Here is a 22,043-nt window from a genome sequence, read left to right as displayed (position 1 = left end):
ATGTGCTCATGCATATATTTCTTTAGGAATAAACTGGCCGCCGTGCAGAAAGTGTCCCTTGTGGGCAAAGGCTGCTCATCCCGGTGACATCTGCGTGTGTGTTGGTGTGAGTGGTGATAACAAAGGTCTGCTTGTTCCTGAGTGTCTGTGCATCCAGCTTGGACCTGGAGGGTCCCCTTCTTGTTAGTAGCTGATGGTCTCCAGGGCTCCTCCAGCCTTAAAAAGGAAATGACAGCTTAGACGTAGTTAATTTCATTTCCAAATTTGCTTTATTCTGGAGCATTAGCGGTGCGCAGGAAATGGCAGGCTTTCTCCTAAGTTCTGTTGAATGGTGAGCTAGTGCCAAAGGGCGAATCTAGTTAAAACTCTTTGTTTGGGAGTTGCTTACTGTAACAGCAGCTTATTTTCTGCCAAGAGGCAACCAGCAAGCGGGCATTTGGCTGGAAGTGGGAGAAAAATCAATAGAAAAAAAAAAAAAGAATAATGAGAACCTGCTAGTTTTTAAATGTAAGCCATCAGCCTAAAACTGATGGGGAGCAGGGTGGGAATGCAGCCCCACTAACTGTGAGGAGTGCAGGCAGAAGATGGGGATGGACGATTTGACTCACAGTTAAACAAAATGCAGAATAGAAGTTTTTTACACAAAGCATCTCGCTAGGCATATTTATGAGCGTGCTGAATGGCCAGGGAGTGCACTCAGCCTTCTGGATTATTTCTTTTGATTTTTCACCCGTGTTCACAGAAGAAAGAAGCTGTATTACACTAGAAATTGGCATCTCAACACTCACTGTCTCTTAAACCCATCACTGTGTCATCCAGCTTTAAGGCACACACTTGCATACACTGGAGAGAAGGAAATAAAAAAGAGTAAGAAAAAGAGAAAGCCACGGGCTGCCGGTGCTGCTCTTATTTCTGACAAGCGTGGGAGTTTTTCCGTATCCAAGATACAGGGACAAAGAACCCCCAGCATTTTATTTTCCTTAAGACCCTCCTCCTTGAAGAAAAGAATCAGTTTGGCTCATTCTTAAGCAAGTTTGGATGCCTGAGCCATAGTGATTTCCCATGGCACTCACTGGGTGAATTGGTAGAGCTGGAAAAATGTGAGCTATGGGGAGGGAATTCCTGGAGCTCCGCTCTGCTGGGAGTGAGGTCAGGAGATCCTGGCTGCTTCCCAGCAAGTGCTTGGGTGAGGCTGAGTCCCATCCTGGTGCTTATTTTATTTATTTTCTTGTAAGTCAAACTTGTCTGTAAGCCGTCGCATCATTTCCACATCGGTACGACTGGGTGACCTGCAGGACTCAGTGCTGAGCAGTGCGCTCCGCTGAGACAAAACACTGAAGCAATCAGGCCAAGATCATCAATAAATTATAACGACGTGAACTTCCTTTGTTCCTCTCGTGTCTCTGCTCTGCTTCATTTGATACTCTGAACCCTTCCCAGCCTACCCTGTGTGCTGCTGTCTCCTGAAGTGCTGGGGTGAATCCTGGCTCCTTGGTGGGCAGTGGTGCTTTTGCCTTTCATTTAAATGGGAGAGAGGATTTCAGCTGTGGGATTTCCCACTCCAGTTCTGCAATACATCCTTCTGTTTCATTACATATTCTCCTGTCTGTTTCTCGAGGCTTCATTTACACGCAATGAATGGAAACATGAAATAATGACACCTCTCCTTAAAGAAAAGGAGGAGGATTTGGCTTGCAGTGTGTTTTGGAGATTGCTTTATTATTAGGTGCGAGTAGTTGAGTTAGTGTACTGGGAAGTGTTTGCAAACTGCAGCTTAAATATTTCCCTGAAAAAAAAAAAAAAAAAAAATTAGAAACCAAACTTATTAATCACTGCTGTGCATGCAGATAAAAAGTTTGTGATCCAGCTGGAGAGCAGAACAGCCCATGAAGGGAAGGGAGGGCTGCAACGCAGCGTGAATACCAACGAGGGCTGCAGCCCCGTGGGCAGCTCAGGGCTGAGCAAAAGGAGTGGAGCTGAGCACGACTGTCTGGAGAAAATCAGGGCTGGCTCCCCAGCGGTTTGCTAATCAAGAGGGGGAGAGGAAGGCTGGCGTTTGAATCAGTAATTTGCCACATTCCAATTTTAGGTTATTGTTTGCCTGCAATGTCCACCTCAAGCTCCTGCTGCCTATCTGATCAGCGCTGCAAGGAGGTTCAGGTCCTGCCGTGTGTTGCTGCACTGGATCTTGCCCTTCTTCTCAACCAATCCCTGTCTACAGTAGAAGTCCGTGGGAACAGCCAGGCCAGGAACACCCTGCTGATGGGAGAGGCACCAGGGTGTTTGGATCCTGGAGTTTGTGCCTCGTCCCTTGTAGAAGTAGGGTTGGAAAAGGGCAAGGCTTTCCCTGTAGCTGTGGGGAAGACCATGCTTGAGAACTTGGTCTGAGATTGCACCCAACTGGTGTATTTTCTAGAATTATAAAGGATCGTGTCCTGAAAGCACGACGTGAATTTATTTCCACCAAGCTGAGCATGGAAAAAATCCCTCCCTCCCTGTGCCCTGTCCCAGTAAATCAAACAACTGCAGTTTCTTTACATTCTATCCATGAATCGAGAGCTCAGATGCCAAGCAAAGCCTGGAGACAATTTTACAGATACATTATAAATCCCCATAGAATAAGAGCTTCTAATGGAAAAAGTGACTAATACCTCAAATGAGTGCAGAGCACGGCGCCCTGGGATGGGACTGCACATAGAGACTAACCAAAAGTAACTATATACCTTTATTTATTTATTTTCCTGTGCTCTCCTTCTCCCTCGCTCCCTTCTTGGCAATGCTTTTTTAATCTCTTACAGAAGGGGGTGACCAGTGCTGGAAACTATTTGAAACCAGTGCAGATCCTTCTCTTAACTGCTCCCTTGTACCTAAAGGGATTGTGTCAGCTTGGGCAGGACATGAAGCGATGGGGCTGGGGTAGAAGGGAGCCTGATAGACAGGCACGTGGGATTGCACACATGTCAGGGAAGGCAGGAGAATGGGTGGGCTCAATGTGGTCAGCGCAATGGAAGTCTGCAGAAGGGAGGTTGGGAGAGCATCCATGGGAAGGAGCAAGTAGGATTGCAGTGGAAGGGTAGGGAAATGGGTTGAGGCCCATCGCTCCCTGCTCTGCAGCTGCCCGCAGAGCTGGGCAGGTTCCTGCATCTCCTGGGGAGCTCTGAGCCCAGCAGCTGGGGCATGGCTGAGCAACAAAGCACCAAAGGAAAGAGCAGGTGCAGGGGTGAGCACAGCATCCCTTTGCTGATTGGGACCAATGTGAAATTACCCTATGCTCCAACTATTTCTCTTCTCCAGGATTTGTGCTCAAATTATAATCCCTCTCGAAGAGAGACCATGTGTGTACACAGCACCCAGCACCGTGATGGGTTGAACCTCTCCTGGAGACCACATACAATAATAGACCATTTTAAATAATAACATAAGTCAAAAGACTGCAATTGACAGATGCTGTCCTCTCCATGTCTGTTCCAGACAAAGGAAAATTAAAGCTGTGCCAATAACAGAGCTCGTCAGCATTTTCCACTGATGCTGACTTTCAGTAGAAACCTGGGGATTTGACTAAATGAATATTTTCGTGAGAAGTATCTGCTTTCCATAGACAATTCTGGGTTGGTTTTTTTTTTTCCTCCAAAATTTTGGCTAGAATATTTTGGCAAAAAATCAAAAATGTGCTGGCAAATGCTTGCTGTGCTGGCGAGCATTTTTAGTTTTGGAGTTGTGGGGCTTTTCTTACAAAAAGTTGAATTTTTGCATGCGGAGATTTTTCTTTTTTTTTCTTTTTCTCTTTCCTTGAGCAGCTGGAGTCTGTAATGCAGCAGTGGTCTGAGGCCAAAAGCTCTGAGCAGCACCAAGGAAGAGGGGCCTGGGGATACACAGCGTGTTTCGATGCAGATTGTGCATTGCCAGCAGCCCACATCCATAGTGGTGGTGGCAGAGATTGCAAGTGACTCACAGGAATCAAGTTTCCTTGTGCCCTCCAACCAAACCCATCTAGCACTTTCAGACCAGGAATGTCATCTGGCAAAGCCCAAGCCAAAAAAGCAGCTGAGGGCAGGCTGGTGCTGAAGTCAACTCTTCCCGGAGCCCTTGGTCTGTATTTTGGCTGACTCCGTGCCTTTGCCTGACTGCTCTCTGCTGCTTTGCCTCCTGCCTTTTCTGTCCCTGAACACCAGGGCCATGCAGGAGGAGGAGGAGGTGGATTTTCCCCAGAAGGGAGCCCCTCTCCCCTGCCCGGTGTGGGGTTGGGGCTGGGAGCATTGTGGCTGCCAGGGGCCCTTCCCAGCGCGGGCTGACGTTGCTCCATTGTGTGCTAATAATATACGGAAACTCGGAGCTTTCTGGCTGGGGTGCAAAATGGAGCTCTTCCAAGAATCTGCTCCAGGGGCCCTCAAGTAGGAACTCTTGGAGAATAAGCTGGATAACAAAGGCCAGATTGTGATCGCTTTTCCTCCAGGAAAACCCTGGAATAGCCCATTGCTTTGCGAGCATTTAAGAAAACGCGTATGATCTAGCAAGCTCTAAGTGCCCCAGCTGTAGCTTTCCCTTCTCCCATTAACAAAGCATTGAGTTTGAGGTCAGTGCAATCAAACTTTTCCATTTTAAAAAGAAGAGATCATTTCCTATTTAATGTCCTCATGCTCGTGGTGCTCTCTTTGTATTGGCTGGAGGAGGTGTCATGAGCGGACCTGACTGCACAGGTTGTGTCTGTAGTGAGCTTTGGTTGAAAGAGAATTTTCAACGAATTGGAAACATTTATTATCTCAAAAGTGCATTGTTTTTCCATTCTCCATCTCTAGAGCACGAGAGGGAAAAAAAAGGACAGTTCTGGCCCCAGAATGAAAATTTTCTGGCATTCAGCAATGTTTGCTGGAAATGACGGTGGCTTTGTTGTGCCAAACCCCAAATATTTTGAACTTTTTAGAAGTGTTTTCAAGCTTCTGTCAAAAAGTTGAAAAGTTTCAGTAAAAAGAAGTTTGGGTTTTGGTGGCTTTTTTTTTTTTTTTTTTTTTTAAATTTTGTGTGCTGGATGTTTTTGTCTTCCAAACATCTCTGATGTCTTCCAGTTGGGAGTTTTGATGTCGTTCCTAAATACTAAGGAGAAACTGCTCACAAAGAAAGCACAGGCTTTAGTGTTGCCCAGTCCTGTTGAACTTATTTGTTATCTCCTTATGGGCCGATGCTTTTTGTGTTTTTGTTATTGAAGGAAACTCAATGAGTAACACCAAGCAGAGCTGCCAATCTGAGATATTTCATCATTCCAAAATCGTATTATGATTTTGAGACTCCAAAATAAGAACAAATAAATTCTGCTTTGCTTGTTCATTGAGCTCTGATGAGGTCAGACTTTCACTTCATCTTCTTTGCCATGGAGAACTGTATGGATTACAAAAGCAAGGATTAATAATAGTAGTAAGTAGGGAAATAGTAATGGTAAAGTAGTAAAAGGAAAGTGGGTATTAACAGCTGGGATGAGAAAGACTGATGTCTCAGCAAAGATCCTGCTTCCCACCGCTGTATCAGAACCGCATTTCACGCTGAACACAAAGAAGTCAGTGGTGATGTTGCATTGGTGTGGGTTAGCTGACTTCTGAAAACCCTTGTGAAGCAAAGCATGGCAGCTTTGTTTCACTTCATGTTGCACGTTTCACAGGCTAGAAGGAAGTGAGCAGCAGTTCTCTGCTGGGATAAGATCAATTGATCCTCCCTTGACTTTGCTGTAGCTCATTAGCATCAGTGGCCTTTTCCAAGGGGTGCTTTTTGCTCTCATTTCCACAAGGACTTAATTGCCATTTTTCTGGTGTCTGTGGCTGGTTCTCAGCGCAGCTGCTTCTGTGTCGGGATGCTAGGCAGAAATATGTTGTTTATCAGGGAAGTTCTCGTCCCAGATTTTCTCTCAAAGGTGAGGATTCATGGAAATTAGGAGAGCAGCTTTTCTAATTCCCTTTCCTCCTTCATCCTGGATGCTGTTTGGATGAATCTTGCTTTAGTAATTGAGGTGTCAGATTCCCTGACACCTTTCTGCTGAAAGGATGATGGTGTGGAAGCGGTGACCTCTGCTGCCATCTGCCACAGCTTAATGAAAATATACTGTGGGAATCGAGACAACAGCTTGCCTTCGTCACCTGCTCGGAGAAGGCAGACATCAGGAGTTGCTGTGCCAACTTTCTTTGCCACCTCTCAGCAACTGGCCAGCTTAGCAGGCAGCTTCCCACCTGCTCTCTAGACTCTCTCAGGCCAGCAAAATACCTGCTTTCTTCTCTATTTTTCCTTCTTTCAACCGATGTTCAAAACTCTAGAGATCCAGGATCACCAGTGTATTTTCTCTGTGCCGATGCATCAAGCACACAGATGTCCACCCCAGAAGCACAGGAGCACAAACTGCCACCCTGTCACAGCAGCACAGCAATGGGATGGGAGAGCTGAATTTGCATGGGATCCAGCCTCCATGTCTTGTGCATCACAGAGGAGATGAGGACACATCAAAGCCTGTAGAGAAGGGATGCTGTTGTGCCAACCCGGAGCAACATGGGATGCTGCTGACCTAAGGGAGGTGGGTCAGAATGAAGCAAGCAAACAGTCACATGCTCTTCTTCTTTACCGAGCACTGGACAACATGACTAAAGTCATGAGAGAACAAGAACTGGATATTACTGAGGAAAGTTTGGGTAAAGTTCTCCAGAGATAAGTACACTTAATAAAAAATCAATCCTGGTGCTCGAATGAATACACCATGATGGCAGATATATGAAGCCTGGGAAGATGTCTCCTGTGAGACCTTTTTGGGAAACAAGAATCTCTCCCCTGTCCGTGGTGACCCTACAACAGCCTTGGAGTCATTAAAGTGCCTGGTGCTGCACTGTGTTTTCCAAGTGCTGTTCTCTGGAGATAGTTCATCCGTAAGCACCGTTCCAGCTGAATGGGGAAGGTGAGATGGAGGACACTAAAGAAGGCAATGGGGTATTTTATTACCCATGCAGAACTTACAAAATATTGAGTGTAACCTTGCATGGATTGCTTTGTATGCTGTGTTCAGCCACCGTGGATAAGCAGCCTTCCCACAATTAACAGTTTGTCACTCCCTGTCTTCAGCTTTGCCTGAAGACTATTTCTGTAATAACCAGTGCTTAATCTTGGTACCAGGAAGGTTAACTTGGAAATCAGGAGGGATCTAAACCCTGATCATAATCAGTTTTGTTCATACTAGTGAAGTTTGGACATTATTCTTACAGTAGTGCTACGACAAGAGCATCACTCTGCTTCTTTGTGTTGAGCGTATATTGGGTTGCACTCTAAGCTCTACAAGCAAACCTTTCTCATATGTGAATTCTTCAGATAGGTGGTCTTTCTGTGTAGGCTGTGTAGCACGGTCTGTCAGTATTGCTGCTGCAGCTCAGGTGCTCAGGAGCACTTTGCTGCATGCTATGGGGTGTGGGAGCATCCTCGGCCCTCTTCAAAAATTCTGCACCCTTGATGCTGTTAGGAGGGAAGAAGTCCCATGTCTGTGAAAGCTTCAAGGCCAAATGCTCAAGGACAAGGATGAGGGCTACTACACTTTGCAGAACCCCAAACACCTTGGAGATTCTGGGCCAAGCAACCCCTGTGCCACACTCACAGCACTTCCCTGGAGGGCTGCAAAGAGAATGGCCAAATGTCTGGCTAGATATGAAGGCTCTGTGCATTGAGATAGCTTGCACAAATATCTGAGCTACTGGCTACCCACCCAAATCAAGCTCGGTTCCTAATTTCCCATGGCTCCTGGTAATCCGTTAGCAGCAGATTTCCATGTGTGAGACGAGAATGGGCTCTGACAGGCGGCTGGCATCCGCACCTCCAGCAGACAACGCGCTTCTTGTGATATCATTGTGGGAAAGGCAACACACCTGCTTATGGTGTATACGTACAGAATTAAGGGAGCAATCTGATTATCCTAATTACTCAGAAATGCAAAATATGTGCAGAATACAGTGTGGTTAATTAGCCTAGGAGACTGCTGGCTGTTTGGCGGGGTGCTGGGAGAAGTGTGACGGGAGCTCTGCACTTCCTGAGTCTATGGAGAAAAGGGAGCACAGGGCTTTGGAGATGTGATTGTCAGTCTTAAAGCAAATTACAAAGCTGGGAAAGGGCAATTCTTTCTTTAATGTGTGCCATTTTTTTAAGATTCTGTGCTTTCAAATTTCCCTTCCCAAATTTCTCTTCATTATTCAGAGAGGAAACATTCAAAGGAAGGAAAGTTGGGTCTGCCTCGCTGTGCAAACAGCTGCTTTGCTGGGAGCCTGTGCACCTCCTCGGATGTATCTTTTCTGTGTCCTCTTTACTCTGCATTCATGCTGATGCCAACAGATTCTCAGATGCTCTCAGAAGCCTGAGGAGAAAGCGATGATGGTTGTTCTGCAAGAGGTGCTGCTTCATTTGCATTTCATTTGCTCAGTGGAAGTGCATGTTGAAAGAAGTCTTCTGGCTCCAAATCTGGCTGCTTTTCCCAAAGGCGCAGAGGAAGTCAGGTAGCTGCTAGGCAGGGATGCTGGGTATGTCTCATGTTGTCCAGATCCAGAGAACTGGACATACTGGACATGCCCCCACCAAGGGCAGCACCCACCAATGGCCCAGCAGGGTTGGCAGGTAGCAGGGTCTACACTAGAACAGGTGGCACACACACCTCTGGGGTCCTACAGCCACACAAATCTCTGCATCAGATCTGGACGCAGATCTTCTGGATGCAATCAGTGCACAAAACACACACTCTTCTATTACGGCTTGTAACCATGATTTTAAATAAACCCATCTACCTTTAATTCCTTTCTCAGCCAGACTGCCATCTACCTCAAGCTTTTCTAGAAAGGTTAGTTTTGTTGCTCTTAGGCTGTTGGCCATATCTAATGTGCTCAGGATCAATGCTGATGTCAGTCTAAACCAATGTGAGCTGGGATGTCAGCTATGTGATGTTATAGCAGGGTTTGAGCTTCCAGGGCTGCCACTGAAACAGCTTAAAACTGAGTTGTGTGACAGCCTGAAAGAACAGACAGGGCGATATAAAAACTCTACCATGGCTTCAGACAATAAAGACTGTGTCTCCTTTTTGATGAATAATGGCTCTTTGTTTTATTCCTTAGATGACAGGGCTGTTACAACTGCTGAGAACCATTTCAGTGCTAAATATATAGCTATGTAATAAAGGCTCTGCAATCTATGAACTGGGGTTGAATGGCTACTTGAGTGAATCATTTAAAGTATGATGAATTTCTGAAGCATCTCATAGTTATGGGAGTTGAAGAGCCAGTAAACTCCTCTGCAGATTGCTTACCCAAAGGATGCTTTCTTCACTCAAGATGTAACCCAGGTTTCACATCTGCCAAGTTTTTGTCTTGTGGTGGCTCCCATGGGCACATGAAATTCAACGCTGAAATTTTGGACACTAAGAACAGGCATTCAGATGGAGTCCCACTGTTTGGTGGCTGTGCACTATGCAGATCTCTAGCAGAAATCCTGGAAAACCAATGCTGGCAAACAAAGTGGGAATGGGAATGCAGCAGCAAATCCTTCATTCAGCTGTAACCTGGAGCTGAGCACTCAATGGGATTTTGCTGGAGCACATCTGAGATCGTGGTAGCCTAAAGTTGCTATGCTAAGGAGTATAATGCTGCTTCTTGCACCTATAATGCTTTCACACTAATAGAGGAGACGATGCATGGATTCTGTTACCACTTTAAACAGTGGATTTCACCTCCAAGTCTTGCCAGATTAAACTTCCTTGAAACAACTTAACGTAGCAACAAGGATTTGAATTTCCATAACATGGATTAGCACTTTTCTATTTTAGCTAATCCTTGAAGGCAGTGCTGCAAGCAAGAAGAGTGAGAAAACTGATTGGAAAGTTTGGAGCAAAGGCAGCCCAAGGATGGGAGTGTTCCAGGACTGAGAAATCATCTCGCACCCCAAAGGGAGCAATACTGGGAGCAGGAAGGCAGGGCCAAGCTTGGATGAAGCTTTTGTAGCAGATGTTAATAGAGGGCACGTCTTTGCCCCCTTTGGAGACAAGTGCTCATGAGTGCTCTGCCTCTGAGCTGCCGCCCCATGGGTCAGGGCTCAGCCCCTGCAAAGTCACCAGACTGCATTGCTGAGATACAGCTGGCTTGTTGGTTTTGAGGTTTGTTGCAAAAGAACCAAGCTGCCGAAGTGAGACTTATTGACTGGCCTCTGATTTAAAAGGAGAGGGGAAAAAAAGAGCGGAGAAGAAAGAAAAAAAAAGGGGGGAGAGGGAAAGAAAGAAAAGGAGAGAAGAAAAAAAAAAGAGGGAAAAGAGAAATGCAGCTTGACTGTTGAATAAACCATGAGGCATTGAGGAGCAGGCAGCCAGCGGGGTTGGGGTAGGAGCCCCGGGGAGCATTGCAGTGAGAAGGGGATGCGGACATCAGCCGGGAAACAAGGGGGGAAAGGGGGAAGGGAGGGGGGGACCGCTGTGCAACGCGCTCAGAAACTTAATTGGGGAACGGGCTGGTGGGAGGCCAAAGGATGTGTGCGATGAAACTGGGCTGGAAGTCCAAACAAATTGGGTAGCACAACAGAAGAGATAAATTATGCTCATGAAATAAACAATGGCTGAGCGACACTGTATAAACAGTCGCATGTAATAACGGAGCTGTTTGTCTCAGCCGTCCTAATTGGGAGGCTGAGCGGCATCTGATGAAAACCCTGCGTTGCACATTTTCCACTCATAATGAGGAAGATCCCCCCTCCTAAAGGAACCCTCCCCCAGCCCTATTTAGCTGCACTGAAAGGCCTGGTTTCATTCCACTTTCCCACAGCAAACTCATCCTGGCAGGAGCTGCATTAGAGAGGACAAGTAGAAAATGATAATAAATCGAGGACTTGCTCTTATTTCACCTTGTGACAAATCTATCCAGTGGGTGACTCAGGAAGGGTGATAAGAGTATGGATGGGGCTGCTGCTTTCCTTTTGACGCCTGGTCATGTGGAAAATAACCCCATTCGAGCCCTCACTCAAAAGGGCTTTGCTTTTAAAATAACGCTTTTTAAAAGGCACTGAATCCTTATTTACACTGTTGGAAAGCCTGCAGCTCGCCTCCATCAAAGTGAATGTCATGGGTCTCATTTCATCATCTGCTTGGGCCGAAATGCAAAAAACAAAAGGAACACTGCTCAGAAAGTAATACATTTGATGCCATTAATACACATGAAAGGACTTGTTAAATCTCGGGGATTTTTTTTTTTTTTTAGCACAATACTTTATTGCCAGTAAATCTTTGATAAGGATCCTTCGTGTTATCAAACCCCTCTCCAGTACGGCACAGCTGACATCCACAGGAGCATGTGGTGGTGGTGTGGGGATGGGGTGAGCAGAGCACTGTGGGCTCCTTGACTTCCACTCGGCTCATTCTTGTGCTTTGAATCCAACCCTCTCTGCCCTGTAGAGCTTATTTCCAGCAGTGATCTGGTTTGTAGCAGAGAAGTGCTCTTTCCTTTTCTCAGCCACCCAGAGCAGATCGTGCTCCCCGAGCTGCTCATTCAAACCACCATAGAGAAAAGCTGCACTTCAGCATCACTTCAAGCAGACGTTCCAAAACGTCTATGTGTCTCCCTCTGTTCCCTACTTTTTCTTAAGAAAAAGAGAGCTGGATCTCTGCTGGGGTCACAGCTGGGGAGGAGACCCCAAAGCTGCACTTTGCAGCCCTCGGGAGGCCATTGGAGATGCACGTGTTACCTGCAGTCACGAAAGTGATGAATCAATTATAAGCAGGATTGATTTTCACCCGGTGAAGCAATGGGACGATGAAAGTCAATAGTGATTGATTCATTTTCCTGCCACTCTGTAGCATGGAGGTTGTTTGTGGCAACTGTGGTTATTGGAAAAGTCCTGAGATACTCCAAAAGCTTTGGGCTGTCCCTGTTTGTAACAGAATAGTTGTTTTCCTGTTTTTTTTTTCAACTTAAAACCTTCCTGTCAAAAGCAATTTACTGAAACCAGAAGCTGGGTCATTAAACACTTTCATTTCCAAAATATTCTTTCTTCTCACTGTTTTCCCACCTGGTGCTTTGATGACAGGCCTGGAAGTTTGTTAGTGCATTCTGTGGGGGACAGCAGCCAGGATTTCTTCACCAATATTTATTTTTCAGCTGCAGAAATGAACCTTTTCAAACGCAGTTTTACATGGGGAATTTCACTCGTGGCCCCTTTTTAACCAGGATAAGCACATTTTCACGTTAGGGTGGTTTTTTGGCAGAGCACGAACAACAGTTTGTTACTCGTGATGATTACAGCTCAGCTGTTGCAGTATGAGTGATTTTACACTGACGATAGCGTGCATGAAATGCAAGCAAATCACTTGGCCGGGTTGTGGCCAGACTCCTAAAATACTCGAGCTTCTAATTTGCCTGAAAACTTTCTGCATATTGCCATGACGTGCAGAAGGGAAAGTCTCCTGAGTCAGTTTTGATGCATTAACCAAATACTTCTGCACTATTAGCTCATCTGCTCTGTTCTGACTTCCCAGCTGTTTATGAGACTGAAGCGATGTCCTCCGACCGCAGAGGGCAAGGTGAGATTAATAGCTGGGGTGAGCAGCAGTGGGGAGTCTGGCAGCGAACTGACTCAGCATCCTTTGCTGGCCATTGCTGGGATCTGCTCTGGGTGCATCGCCCTGTGACTGGGCTGAACCTGGGGGATTCAGGCATGGAACTGGGGTGAGCGCTCTGCTCTGTGAGCGTGACAGTGGAGGGGAAGGAGATGAGGCACAGAAAGGTTCCCAACCTAAAACGCCACCTCTGGTAATCACTATGGGCATGCAGGCATCCAATAAGAGCTCTGTTACAATGATGGTACCATTCCTGCCGGTGCATTAATATGAAATATTAAAGAAGAATTTTACAAATACAACCTAAATCTCCAACTATCCTCTGTGCAAAATGAGGGTATTATTTCTAATTTCACTGTATAGGTGGGAACAAAAGGTTAACACCTCTGCCGGGCCACTTTGATGGAGGCAGGCCAAACTCGGGAGATGTATTTAGGAACTCACTGGTTTGTGAGTTCCCACCCCACTGGCTGGGGTGGGAGCCAGGCTGAGTGCTGGTGTGCTCATACACAGCCTCTGCTTTGTGCCCACGGGCTCTTTTCTCCCTCTGAGTTGGGCCCAGATCTTATAGGGATCTCCAGCACCGGACTGTATGTACATTGTGCCTCATGTTAGCTCCAGTGCTTACCAGAATAAGGGCTTCTGCCTGTCTTGAGGAGCTGCTGCTCATGCTATTACAGCAGGGCAAAAAACACCATATGTAGCTGCTGGCAAGTGGAACGAGAAAGCTGTAACATCACGGGGAATCCATCCCTTTTGGCTTCACATGTTGTCTTTCCCTATGCCTACAGCTTCACAGCTAGGCTGGAGTGCTAAGAGGGCTTCTCTGCATCCCGGTGAGGGAGATAAAATCTTCATTGCCACTTTGCTTTCCACGAGAAACAGATGCTCTATGAAAAGGGTCCGTTTGTACTGTAATTACTGGTAGAAGTTGCTGGGTGGCCGTGCCATCTCCCCGCCTGCTGCAGGATGACTACAAATGGGCTTTTCTTCTCGGAGCAAAGTTGCAGCGAGACTGTAGCAGCTCCCAATTTCCTAGATTATTAATAATAACAATATCATTCTCTTTCTCCCGTGTTTCTCACAAGCCCTGTGCTTTCCTTTTAATGAATCCTCTTCTCCTGCAGCAGAGTCTGCGGTGACACCAGCCTGATTTGTAATGTAAATAGGCAGCCCAGTGTAAAGGCGACCTGCGAGAGCACCACAGGGCTCTAATTATAATTTTCATTAAACCCCTTCTGTTTATGAATATCCAAGCAATCTGGCATTGCAGCAGGAGCAAGAGGAAATTAAAGCAACGCTACCACTTATCTCCAGAGTCAGGGAGGGAAGGAGTCAGCTGTTGAGCACAGACTGAAACAGGGCCCTGCATTTTCCTGTGGACAAAGTTCTGAAGAATGATTCCTGCTCTGACATCCTTCCCCTTCCGAGCTTTGCCCTTCCTGCAGAGCCAAGATGTGATTTTCCTATAGAGGCTGTGGGCAGTGCAACTGCTATACCCGTGATCCAGCCATGACCTAATTAAGGGGCTCAGCTGCTCCAGCTCCCACTGCTGTTTGCAGTGAGGAGCCATGGAAAGCAGCTCCCTGGGTGAGAAAACAGCTCCAGGAGGTCCTAAAGAGACCCTTTACTTACTCCCAGGACACTGATAGGTCTCTGTGAGAAGAAGGTGATGCAAGTGCCAGCTGGGAGTGAGACATGCAGGGTGCACAGGACGTGAACTTTTTGTTCCATGGAGCTCAAGGTGGGAGATGCTCTGTGTCACAGTCAGCCTCCCTCTTGCGTGCACATGACAGAAGAACTGAGCTAGGATTTTTTGAGCCTGAAGCAAGAGTTTCTTCCTCCTTTGGGAAACTGTCAGTAGAATATTTGATAATGCAACTATGGGGTAACCAGATGGGAAATAAAATTACAGTTTTCCATAAATGTGTAAAAGGTAACAAAGACAGCAGTGATTCTGTGTAACCTGTCCAGCTGCTATCTCGTGAGCTATACGCACTGTGAATCCTGATCCAACCCCTGATGTGCTTGCTCTTTTCTTCCAGCAGCAGGATGCAAGAACAAGGTGCTACCTAGCTATTTTAGCTGAGCAGACCATGCTTAAGACAGGAGTTATAGGGTCGGTCCCTATAGCCAACAACTCCAAGAATTTTCATTTTTTCTCTGCATCCCCGCCATGAGAACAAACCCAAACTAAGTGCAGCCTCCCTGGCAGAGCAGAATTAATCACGTAGTATAATGCCTGGTTGGTAGGAAATAAATCTATTACAAAATTAAATTCCTGCTGATCTCCTGCACTGCTCTGCCTCACAGCCTTTCGGGTGTTTAGATGGCTTCATAAATGGTAGAGGATCTCCCGAGGGAGATGGCTGGTGAGTCAATGGCACATCTTCAATATACTTTGCTCAAGAGTAAAATTTGTGTGACTGGTGGGAGAAGGTTCCCCCCCACTGAGGCTCTTTGCAAGCCCAGTGCTGTTGGTAGGACGTGGCTGGGAGAGAGCTGAAAATCCTCCAGCGGGAAGGGAAATCCAGAGCCTGGGCTGAGGCTGTGCCATGCAGGGCATCTCACTGAGGAAAACATCAGGCACTTGTCGAAGAAACTCCTTATCTTTGTGTCTGTTGCATACACTCATCCCCCTGTTGTTCCTGTGTCCCCTCTTTCCATTGCAAGGCTGCAGAGCCGATGCAGAGCTGTGACAGTGAGAGAGGAGAAAACCTGGAGGCAGGGCCGTTGTGGGCACAACTGATTAATTTAATTATGCTTAGGAAACTTAGGTTCGAATGTTGATGTAGGTTATTAATAGAACAAGTTCCTCATTCTTGTCAGAATGCTTTTTTTGCCTGGATCACAAAAGTACCTGCTTATTAATTTAGCCTGGCTGCTGATCTTGGCAATCAGCAATCACATCAGTGTGCAGGACTCAGATGCTATCAGAAGGCACAAGCAGGAGAGAAGGGAGTAGAGCAGCTCAAGTTTCTGATGCTGCTGTGCAGCACCTGCCTGCACCTCTGGCATCAGGCTGAGCCCTGCAGGGAGATGTGATCCTGCAAAACAGAACGGGCCTGAAGCAGGACACCAATTTAGGAGCATTTGGGTAATACAGGGCAATAATTTCACTAAGAAAAATTCTTCCTAGGAAGCAGTCTTCTTCCTGGGAGCTGTATTCTGAACACCATTCAGAAAGTCAGTGCTGGCCATCCTCTTTTCTCCTCTGAATGTCTAGTGCAAGAGCCATTCACCTGTACCCCCAGCTGCCCTATTCACAACCCTGTGCTGTGCTGCACATGGGGATGTGCCCTTTGGTAGGGCACCATGAACTGTGGGGTAATGGGAAGCCCCAGTCATTCCAAAGCTGGATTCTAAGCACAAGCCAAGAATACCTCAGTGCCAGTCTCATCCCTTGTGTTTATTGAGGATTGTGCCTTTCCTGGAATGCTAAGCAGCATTCAGGCATGTGGGACTGAATAATTACGTATCTTTGCAGCCAGGATGTTTGTGAAAGGCATCAGTGACAGAAAGCACAGCAATCAAGGTCAGAACAGTGACACTCCTGAGAGCACTGGTGCCAGCTCTCAGAATGGGAGAATCCAGAGCAGAAATGTGCCAGGGCAGAGGAGGTGAGAATGCAGATCTGCACTGTGCAGCAGCAGGATGCTGATAGGAGGTTGTGCTGACCCACGCTGAGAGGCTAAGCCTGCCCAGGCTCTGTGTAGAACCTGATCCTCAGCTATGGCATGGAGCAGTCTGAGAGCTGCTTGGGCATCCACCTGCAGTGGGAGCTCCTCCAGCAGCCTTGTCTTTGGCAGCGTTTGTGTCCCCAGCCCTAGGAGTGACCAGTTTGTTCCTGGAACACAAATGATTCAAGGCTATAAGGTCTGCTACTGGAGGCCTCCCTGAGGTCTGTGTGAATAGAAGGGGTTTAAACAGCTCCTGGGGAAGGAACACACCAAGCTGAGCAGAGAATGGGGCTTATTGTATCCAGTGGCCAGAAGGACCAAAAGCATCTGAGAGACAAAGTGACAACCAGAGACCTCCTGTGCAATTAGTCTCTTGACCTCTGTGATTCAGGAAGGGGATGCTGGGAAGGGAGCTGTGGATCACAAGGCCCCAAGGAAGGTTTCCTTGACAACACTTACTGAAGAAAAATGAGGTTTCATGAATGCAGCGTGCATTAGCACGTGAGATGCTGACTTTAGAAGAGGCAAGGACGCGGCACCCAGCAAACAAACCCATCAGCTTGGGGGATGTGAAGCAGCAGCTCAGCGAATTGCTCCTTTTCAGACAAACTTAATTAAACAGCTGTTAAGACCATTAATATTTATTTAGAAATGCAACCACTGTGGTAAAAGCAAGCTTACCGTTTAAGTCAATAATTTTTCTACCCATGAAACCAAGACAAGTATGTGATGTTGCCAAACTTGAGCTGTTCTGGGAGAATCCAAAAAAAACAAACAAAAAAAAAGATACTTGTGTTCAAAACCTAAATAGATAGATTTTAAAATGAGACATCTGAGGTTTTCTTAATTTCTTCCTGCTGTTTCAGCTAGCTGCACTCAAACATTCATCTGTATATGATGTCTCACAGGGATAGTAGTGCTGTGACTTTGCCCTGAACTCAAGCCATCAACCAAAATACCTCAGGAAATCAATGCCATTTTTTCCTCAAGAAAAGGCCCGTGACCTTTTTCAGTGAAAGTCTTGGCTGCCCTGATAGTGTTTGCACAGCAGACAAACAACGAGCATCTCCTTCAAAAGCAAAGCCAGTTGGCAGGAAGTCAAAAGCTGAGTCAACGGATGGGGACTGAGCCAGACAGCCTGAAAGTCACAGGGTTTGGTGGGACCCACGGGAGCAGCTTGGGAGCTCTTGCAGTTCAGGCAGGTGGGAAAATAAATACAGGGCTGTTATGTCACACCTTTTGCCCGTGTCTGAGCTGTAGGTGCACACATGGAGATCAGCTTGGTATGGGTTGCTGTGATGCTGTCTGCATCCTTTCCCCCTCAACAGTGTGCAGGCACAGGGGGATCACTTGGGCTCCCCAGCTAGCCAATGTGACAGGAGTAACAGAAGATGAAGATGTGATTATTGAGATCCAAAAGATCAGGAGAATTTAAACAGGCCACCTCCAGCCCATGCTGAATAGCTCGGAGTTTCCTGCTGGCATCAGCATCCACCGGTGACGCTGCCCTGCCAGACCCATCCCAAACCAGGAGAGGGTTCAATGAGAAGCTGTGCCACATTTTGACAAGACCATGAGCACATCCCTTCTAGCTGGTTCACAGAGCCTTTTGCAGTGTGTGAGCTATAAACTCTGCCTTCTCTCCATTCTTCTCTTTCCCAGCTGTATCAGTGAAGGGCAGCCCAACAGAGAGCTTTAGCTCGTTTTGTTTGCCTGGCTAATGAGTGCTTCTCATGCTCATTTGCTGTTCCAGTTTCACTCGGATCAGCAGAAATGGGGTTTATTTCAGGAGAAGGAAACCTGCCACAACCGTTCAGATTTTAGTACAGCAACAAATCATTTAACTTAAGGAGTGAAAGGTAAAAGTGTCCTATGGTCTAGAGAAGTAAAAAGAGCAGAAGAAATACTATTTTTAATAAGAATAGTCATAAAGAAGAAAAAATTATTCTCCCTGATGGAAAGGTCCTGTCATTTCTGAATGGGTAGAAATCTGTGCCACATTCTGTGAAATTTCTCTTTACAACCAATACCTCTTGACTATAATAGGGCTTCTCAATAGAATAGCATGAATCATCTATTTTAAAGAATGCTACAGCCAAGATATGGCATTTCTCTCACTCACCAAGAGGGGCTGCAAAGGGGCTCAGTGTGAGACTACAGGTCTATTGGCACATGTGGGCAGGGGCAGAGCTGGCCCTGCCATTGCTGCCAAACTGCAAGCACCAGGCAGGAAGGGTACGACTACATTTCTTACCTCTGCTGTGCTGTTACCAAGCCCAGACCCAGGCCAGCTTAGTGAAACATCAGCCCTGTGTACCTGCAAATCTCAGTGGCATTTTATGGGTATGCTTTGCACACAGAACTGGAGTGTAATGAGTGAAACGGTTGTTTACCTATTCATTTATAACAAATGTTTTCTTAATTATCCTGGATTCCTAGGAGGATAGGGACCTGCTCAGTGTAACTTCAGACTGCATTTCTAGCAGCTGGATTGCAGCACAGCCTAACCACCCGCATGTCCATAATAGAGTGCAAGAGTTTCATCAGCAACATTTGAGTTTGCCATCAATGCCCATCCTACATAACATTGCTTCTGTTCATATAAATGAAGAAACACCTTGTCTGAGTGCTCACACCATCTGGAATCATACCGACTGCTCCTGCTCCCCTTTGCTGAACTGCGTGCAGGCACAGCTGAATCATGTCTGCAGCTCTCAGGGACACAAAAACATTTAAAAATGCAGGAAAAGGAGCAAAGAAACATAAATCAGGACAGAAACAGCTTGGAGATCAGGGCAATTGTAGGAAGAAAATATGATTTGAAGCTAATGCCCAAGATCATTGGGAAAAGTGCAGTATGACCAAGGGTGAGTGGCCTCTCCATGAGTTGTGCAAAGGTGGTTTAGCTTGCAGTTCCTGAAAGAACTCTTCTCACTCTGTGGTCATGGGAACCATCATCTTCAGGATGGTCGGGTACCACTCTGTTCAAAACCCAATGGTCTCCCAGGTCAAAACAAGCCAGGAAACATCAAGATGCCAAAGGGCAAGCTTTCCCCTTTTACAAAGCCTGATGGGAAACGTTCATTTGTGAGAAGAAAACACGTTTCTAGACACGGATGCCCTGATTCTTGAGTCCTAATGCATACGGACTCTATCTTTATCCCCTTTGGGGACCTGAAGGCAGGAGGCGAAGCTGAGCAGCACAGGACATTATCTGTGCAGAACACAAAGTCCCTTGGCTCAGTGACACGCAGCCATGCCATCTCTGTGCAACACATGCTGTCACACTAATGGGACACACAAAGCCAATTAAATGCCTGATTGGATGAAGCGGTCACAGTCAAGTGACCCATTGCCAGCCAGTCAGGATTCAAAATTTCCAAATATCGTTAAGGTATGTGCCTTAATCCCCTCCTAAAAGATTAAGCGTTTCACCTCTTACTGCTGTTTCTGATGAGATACAGAAAATCTCCCTCCTCGGGGGGACCAGGCACAGCAGTGACATGAGCTGTCCTTGCCCTGTGCTGGCCCAGGGGCTGCACACAGTTGTGATGCACATCTCATGGCATCTTCCTGCCGCTTCAAATTGATCAGAACTGCTTCAAAGGGAAAGCTAATTCATTTGCAAATGAGACAGATTTTGAGACTGTCACTGTTCCCTCCTGGTCTCTCCATACCCCTTTGCTGGTGAAGAGATGCCCATGAGGAAAGCTGCTTACTGATTGATCTCTCTTACCCAGGGCCAACGTGGATTTCTTTGAAACAGAGATTTTTGTTGAACTTCTGCGATAATGTTGAGAATTGCGATATCTTTCTAGCCCAAAAGGGATGTGATGGTGATTTCCCTGCTGATTTGAGAAGGAGATGCCCGTCTGATAGATGTGGTTTCCTTCATCACGCAGTGGGATGGGGACCTGCAACCACTCATGTCCAGAAGTCATTACAGAAGTCCCAGTGCTTGGCCCCTGGCTGCCATTTTAAAGCCAAACCAGGAAAAGATGCCACATTTCATAGCTGATTACACATAGCAGACAAGGATCATCCAGCTCTTAGTGTCTAATTAGTAGTTAAACTGACTATCAGTGGTAAATTGTAATGATTTATTTAGGTGAAAATAAACATGAAAAGTCATCATGTAATTGCAACATGCTACTCTGATAATTAAACACTTTGAAATCTTGCAAGAAAAGGTGCTCTTTGAAATCTGCTGGAAAAAGTCTCAGGAACCTTTTTGCCCTCCTCCACTCGCTGTTTCACCTGTAAACATAACATTTAAAGGTGGTGGGGAAATTAAGGCTAGCACGCAACTGGATGCTGATTTTGCTCTTACAGCTGCATGCATAACACAGTGGGTCAGAACCAGATGAGTAGCTGCTTGCCTGATACACAAACAGTATGTTACAGATGAAAAGCACATCCCAATGCAAATAAGCTTGAAAATCAACCCCAGCACCTCAGTGCTAATGGAGTTTTATTTCTAGAACATAGTACTAGCCTTGAACCAGGTTATTAGTGCTGGAAAGGAACACAGTGTGTCCTCCTGGAAAGCCAATGAATTTGCAGAATTTCATTACTGGATGGTAGGATTTTCTGCTGGGGGAAAGCAGAGGGGAGAGTTTTCTCCTCCCTCTCACCTTGATGGATGTGTGCTGCAGAGCAGAAATCTGAGAGGTGTCAGGAATGATGGAGTGATGCTGAAAGCTCTGATAAATGAGTTCTTGAAAGCCCTGTTTGCAGCCATTTAAGGTGTTACTGTCTCACTGCCAGGGCTGCCTCCCCATTGCAAAGTGCACAGAATAGAGGACATGCCCCCACTTAGGAACTGGAGCTCACGGTCCACATTCGCTCAGCCACAAGAGGGAAAGGGAGGGCTGTGAAGAAGGGGGATGTAGATACATGTTCTGTGCTACTGACTTGGTTCATAGGCAGTAAATTGCTTTGGGATGGGAGTAACGACTTCAGCTGCTGCAGTGATTTGCTCAGGGAGCATGTAAAAACCTTGAGAACAAACATAGTGAGTCCTGAAGCTGTAACTCTCTTTTTTCTTCTCCCTTCCAGCTTGCTGCATTAGAGAGGCAAGTGTTTGATTTCCTGGGATACCAGTGGGCCCCTATCCTAGCCAACTTCCTCCACATCATCATTGTTATCCTTGGCCTGTTTGGCACCATTCAGTACAGACCTCGCTACATAGTGGTGGTAAGTAATATCTGCTTTGTTCTCAGCCTTTCCTCTGGTTGGGACACAGCAAGTGATGAGGAACCGCGTCAAGCCCTTGGGAAATCAAGCATGAGCTCTGCAAACAGTTTTAGCAGGAGGTGCCTGGCTGTGCTAAAGAACACTTTGTTCAGTGTTCTGCATTTCTGCTGTACTTGCTCCAAACTTGGAAGATTTCAGATGGTTATTACTTGTGCACATAACACAAAGACGCCACGAAACAAAGAGGGAGAAATAGATGTTGGACAAACATGTGGCAGGAGCTCTTCCACCTTCTGTGCCTCTAATTAGGTAGAGGACCTTCTGTATATGAGAAACAGAGGAAAAGATGATGGTGCTGACTCAGTGCATTTAACTGCCCCCAGATGGAATATATATAAGTATACATATATAAGCTGATTCTGGTGACTTCCTCATGTTTATTGCTTCTCTCTCTCCCTCCTGTTCTCTTTTAGTATGCCATCTGGACTGCAGTTTGGGTCACCTGGAACATTTTCATCATCTGTTTTTACTTAGAAGTGGGAGGGCTCTCAAAGGTGAGTGTGAGCTCTGTGAGTGCA

General features: G+C 46.4%; 1 protein-coding gene across 2 annotated transcripts in view; it reads left to right on the top strand.

Annotated features, from left to right (window-relative positions):
* Positions 1-22,043, top strand: part of NKAIN4 (sodium/potassium transporting ATPase interacting 4) — a 46,751-nt gene that overhangs the window by 907 nt on the left and 23,801 nt on the right. For both annotated transcript variants that reach the window (XM_090152071.1, XM_031589857.2), the window contains exons 2-3: positions 21,328-21,465; positions 21,939-22,019. In XM_090152071.1, coding sequence (XP_090008197.1) covers positions 21,328-21,465; positions 21,939-22,019 — 219 coding nt within the window. The remainder of the gene's footprint in view (positions 1-21,327; positions 21,466-21,938; positions 22,020-22,043) is intronic.

This window comes from Phasianus colchicus, chromosome 17 (assembly GCF_987193195.1).
Source record: "Phasianus colchicus chromosome 17, bPhaCol1.hap1.1, whole genome shotgun sequence".
In the NCBI taxonomy this organism is placed as follows: domain Eukaryota; kingdom Metazoa; phylum Chordata; class Aves; order Galliformes; family Phasianidae; genus Phasianus; species Phasianus colchicus.
This window is presented reverse-complemented; position numbering and strand designations above follow the sequence as displayed.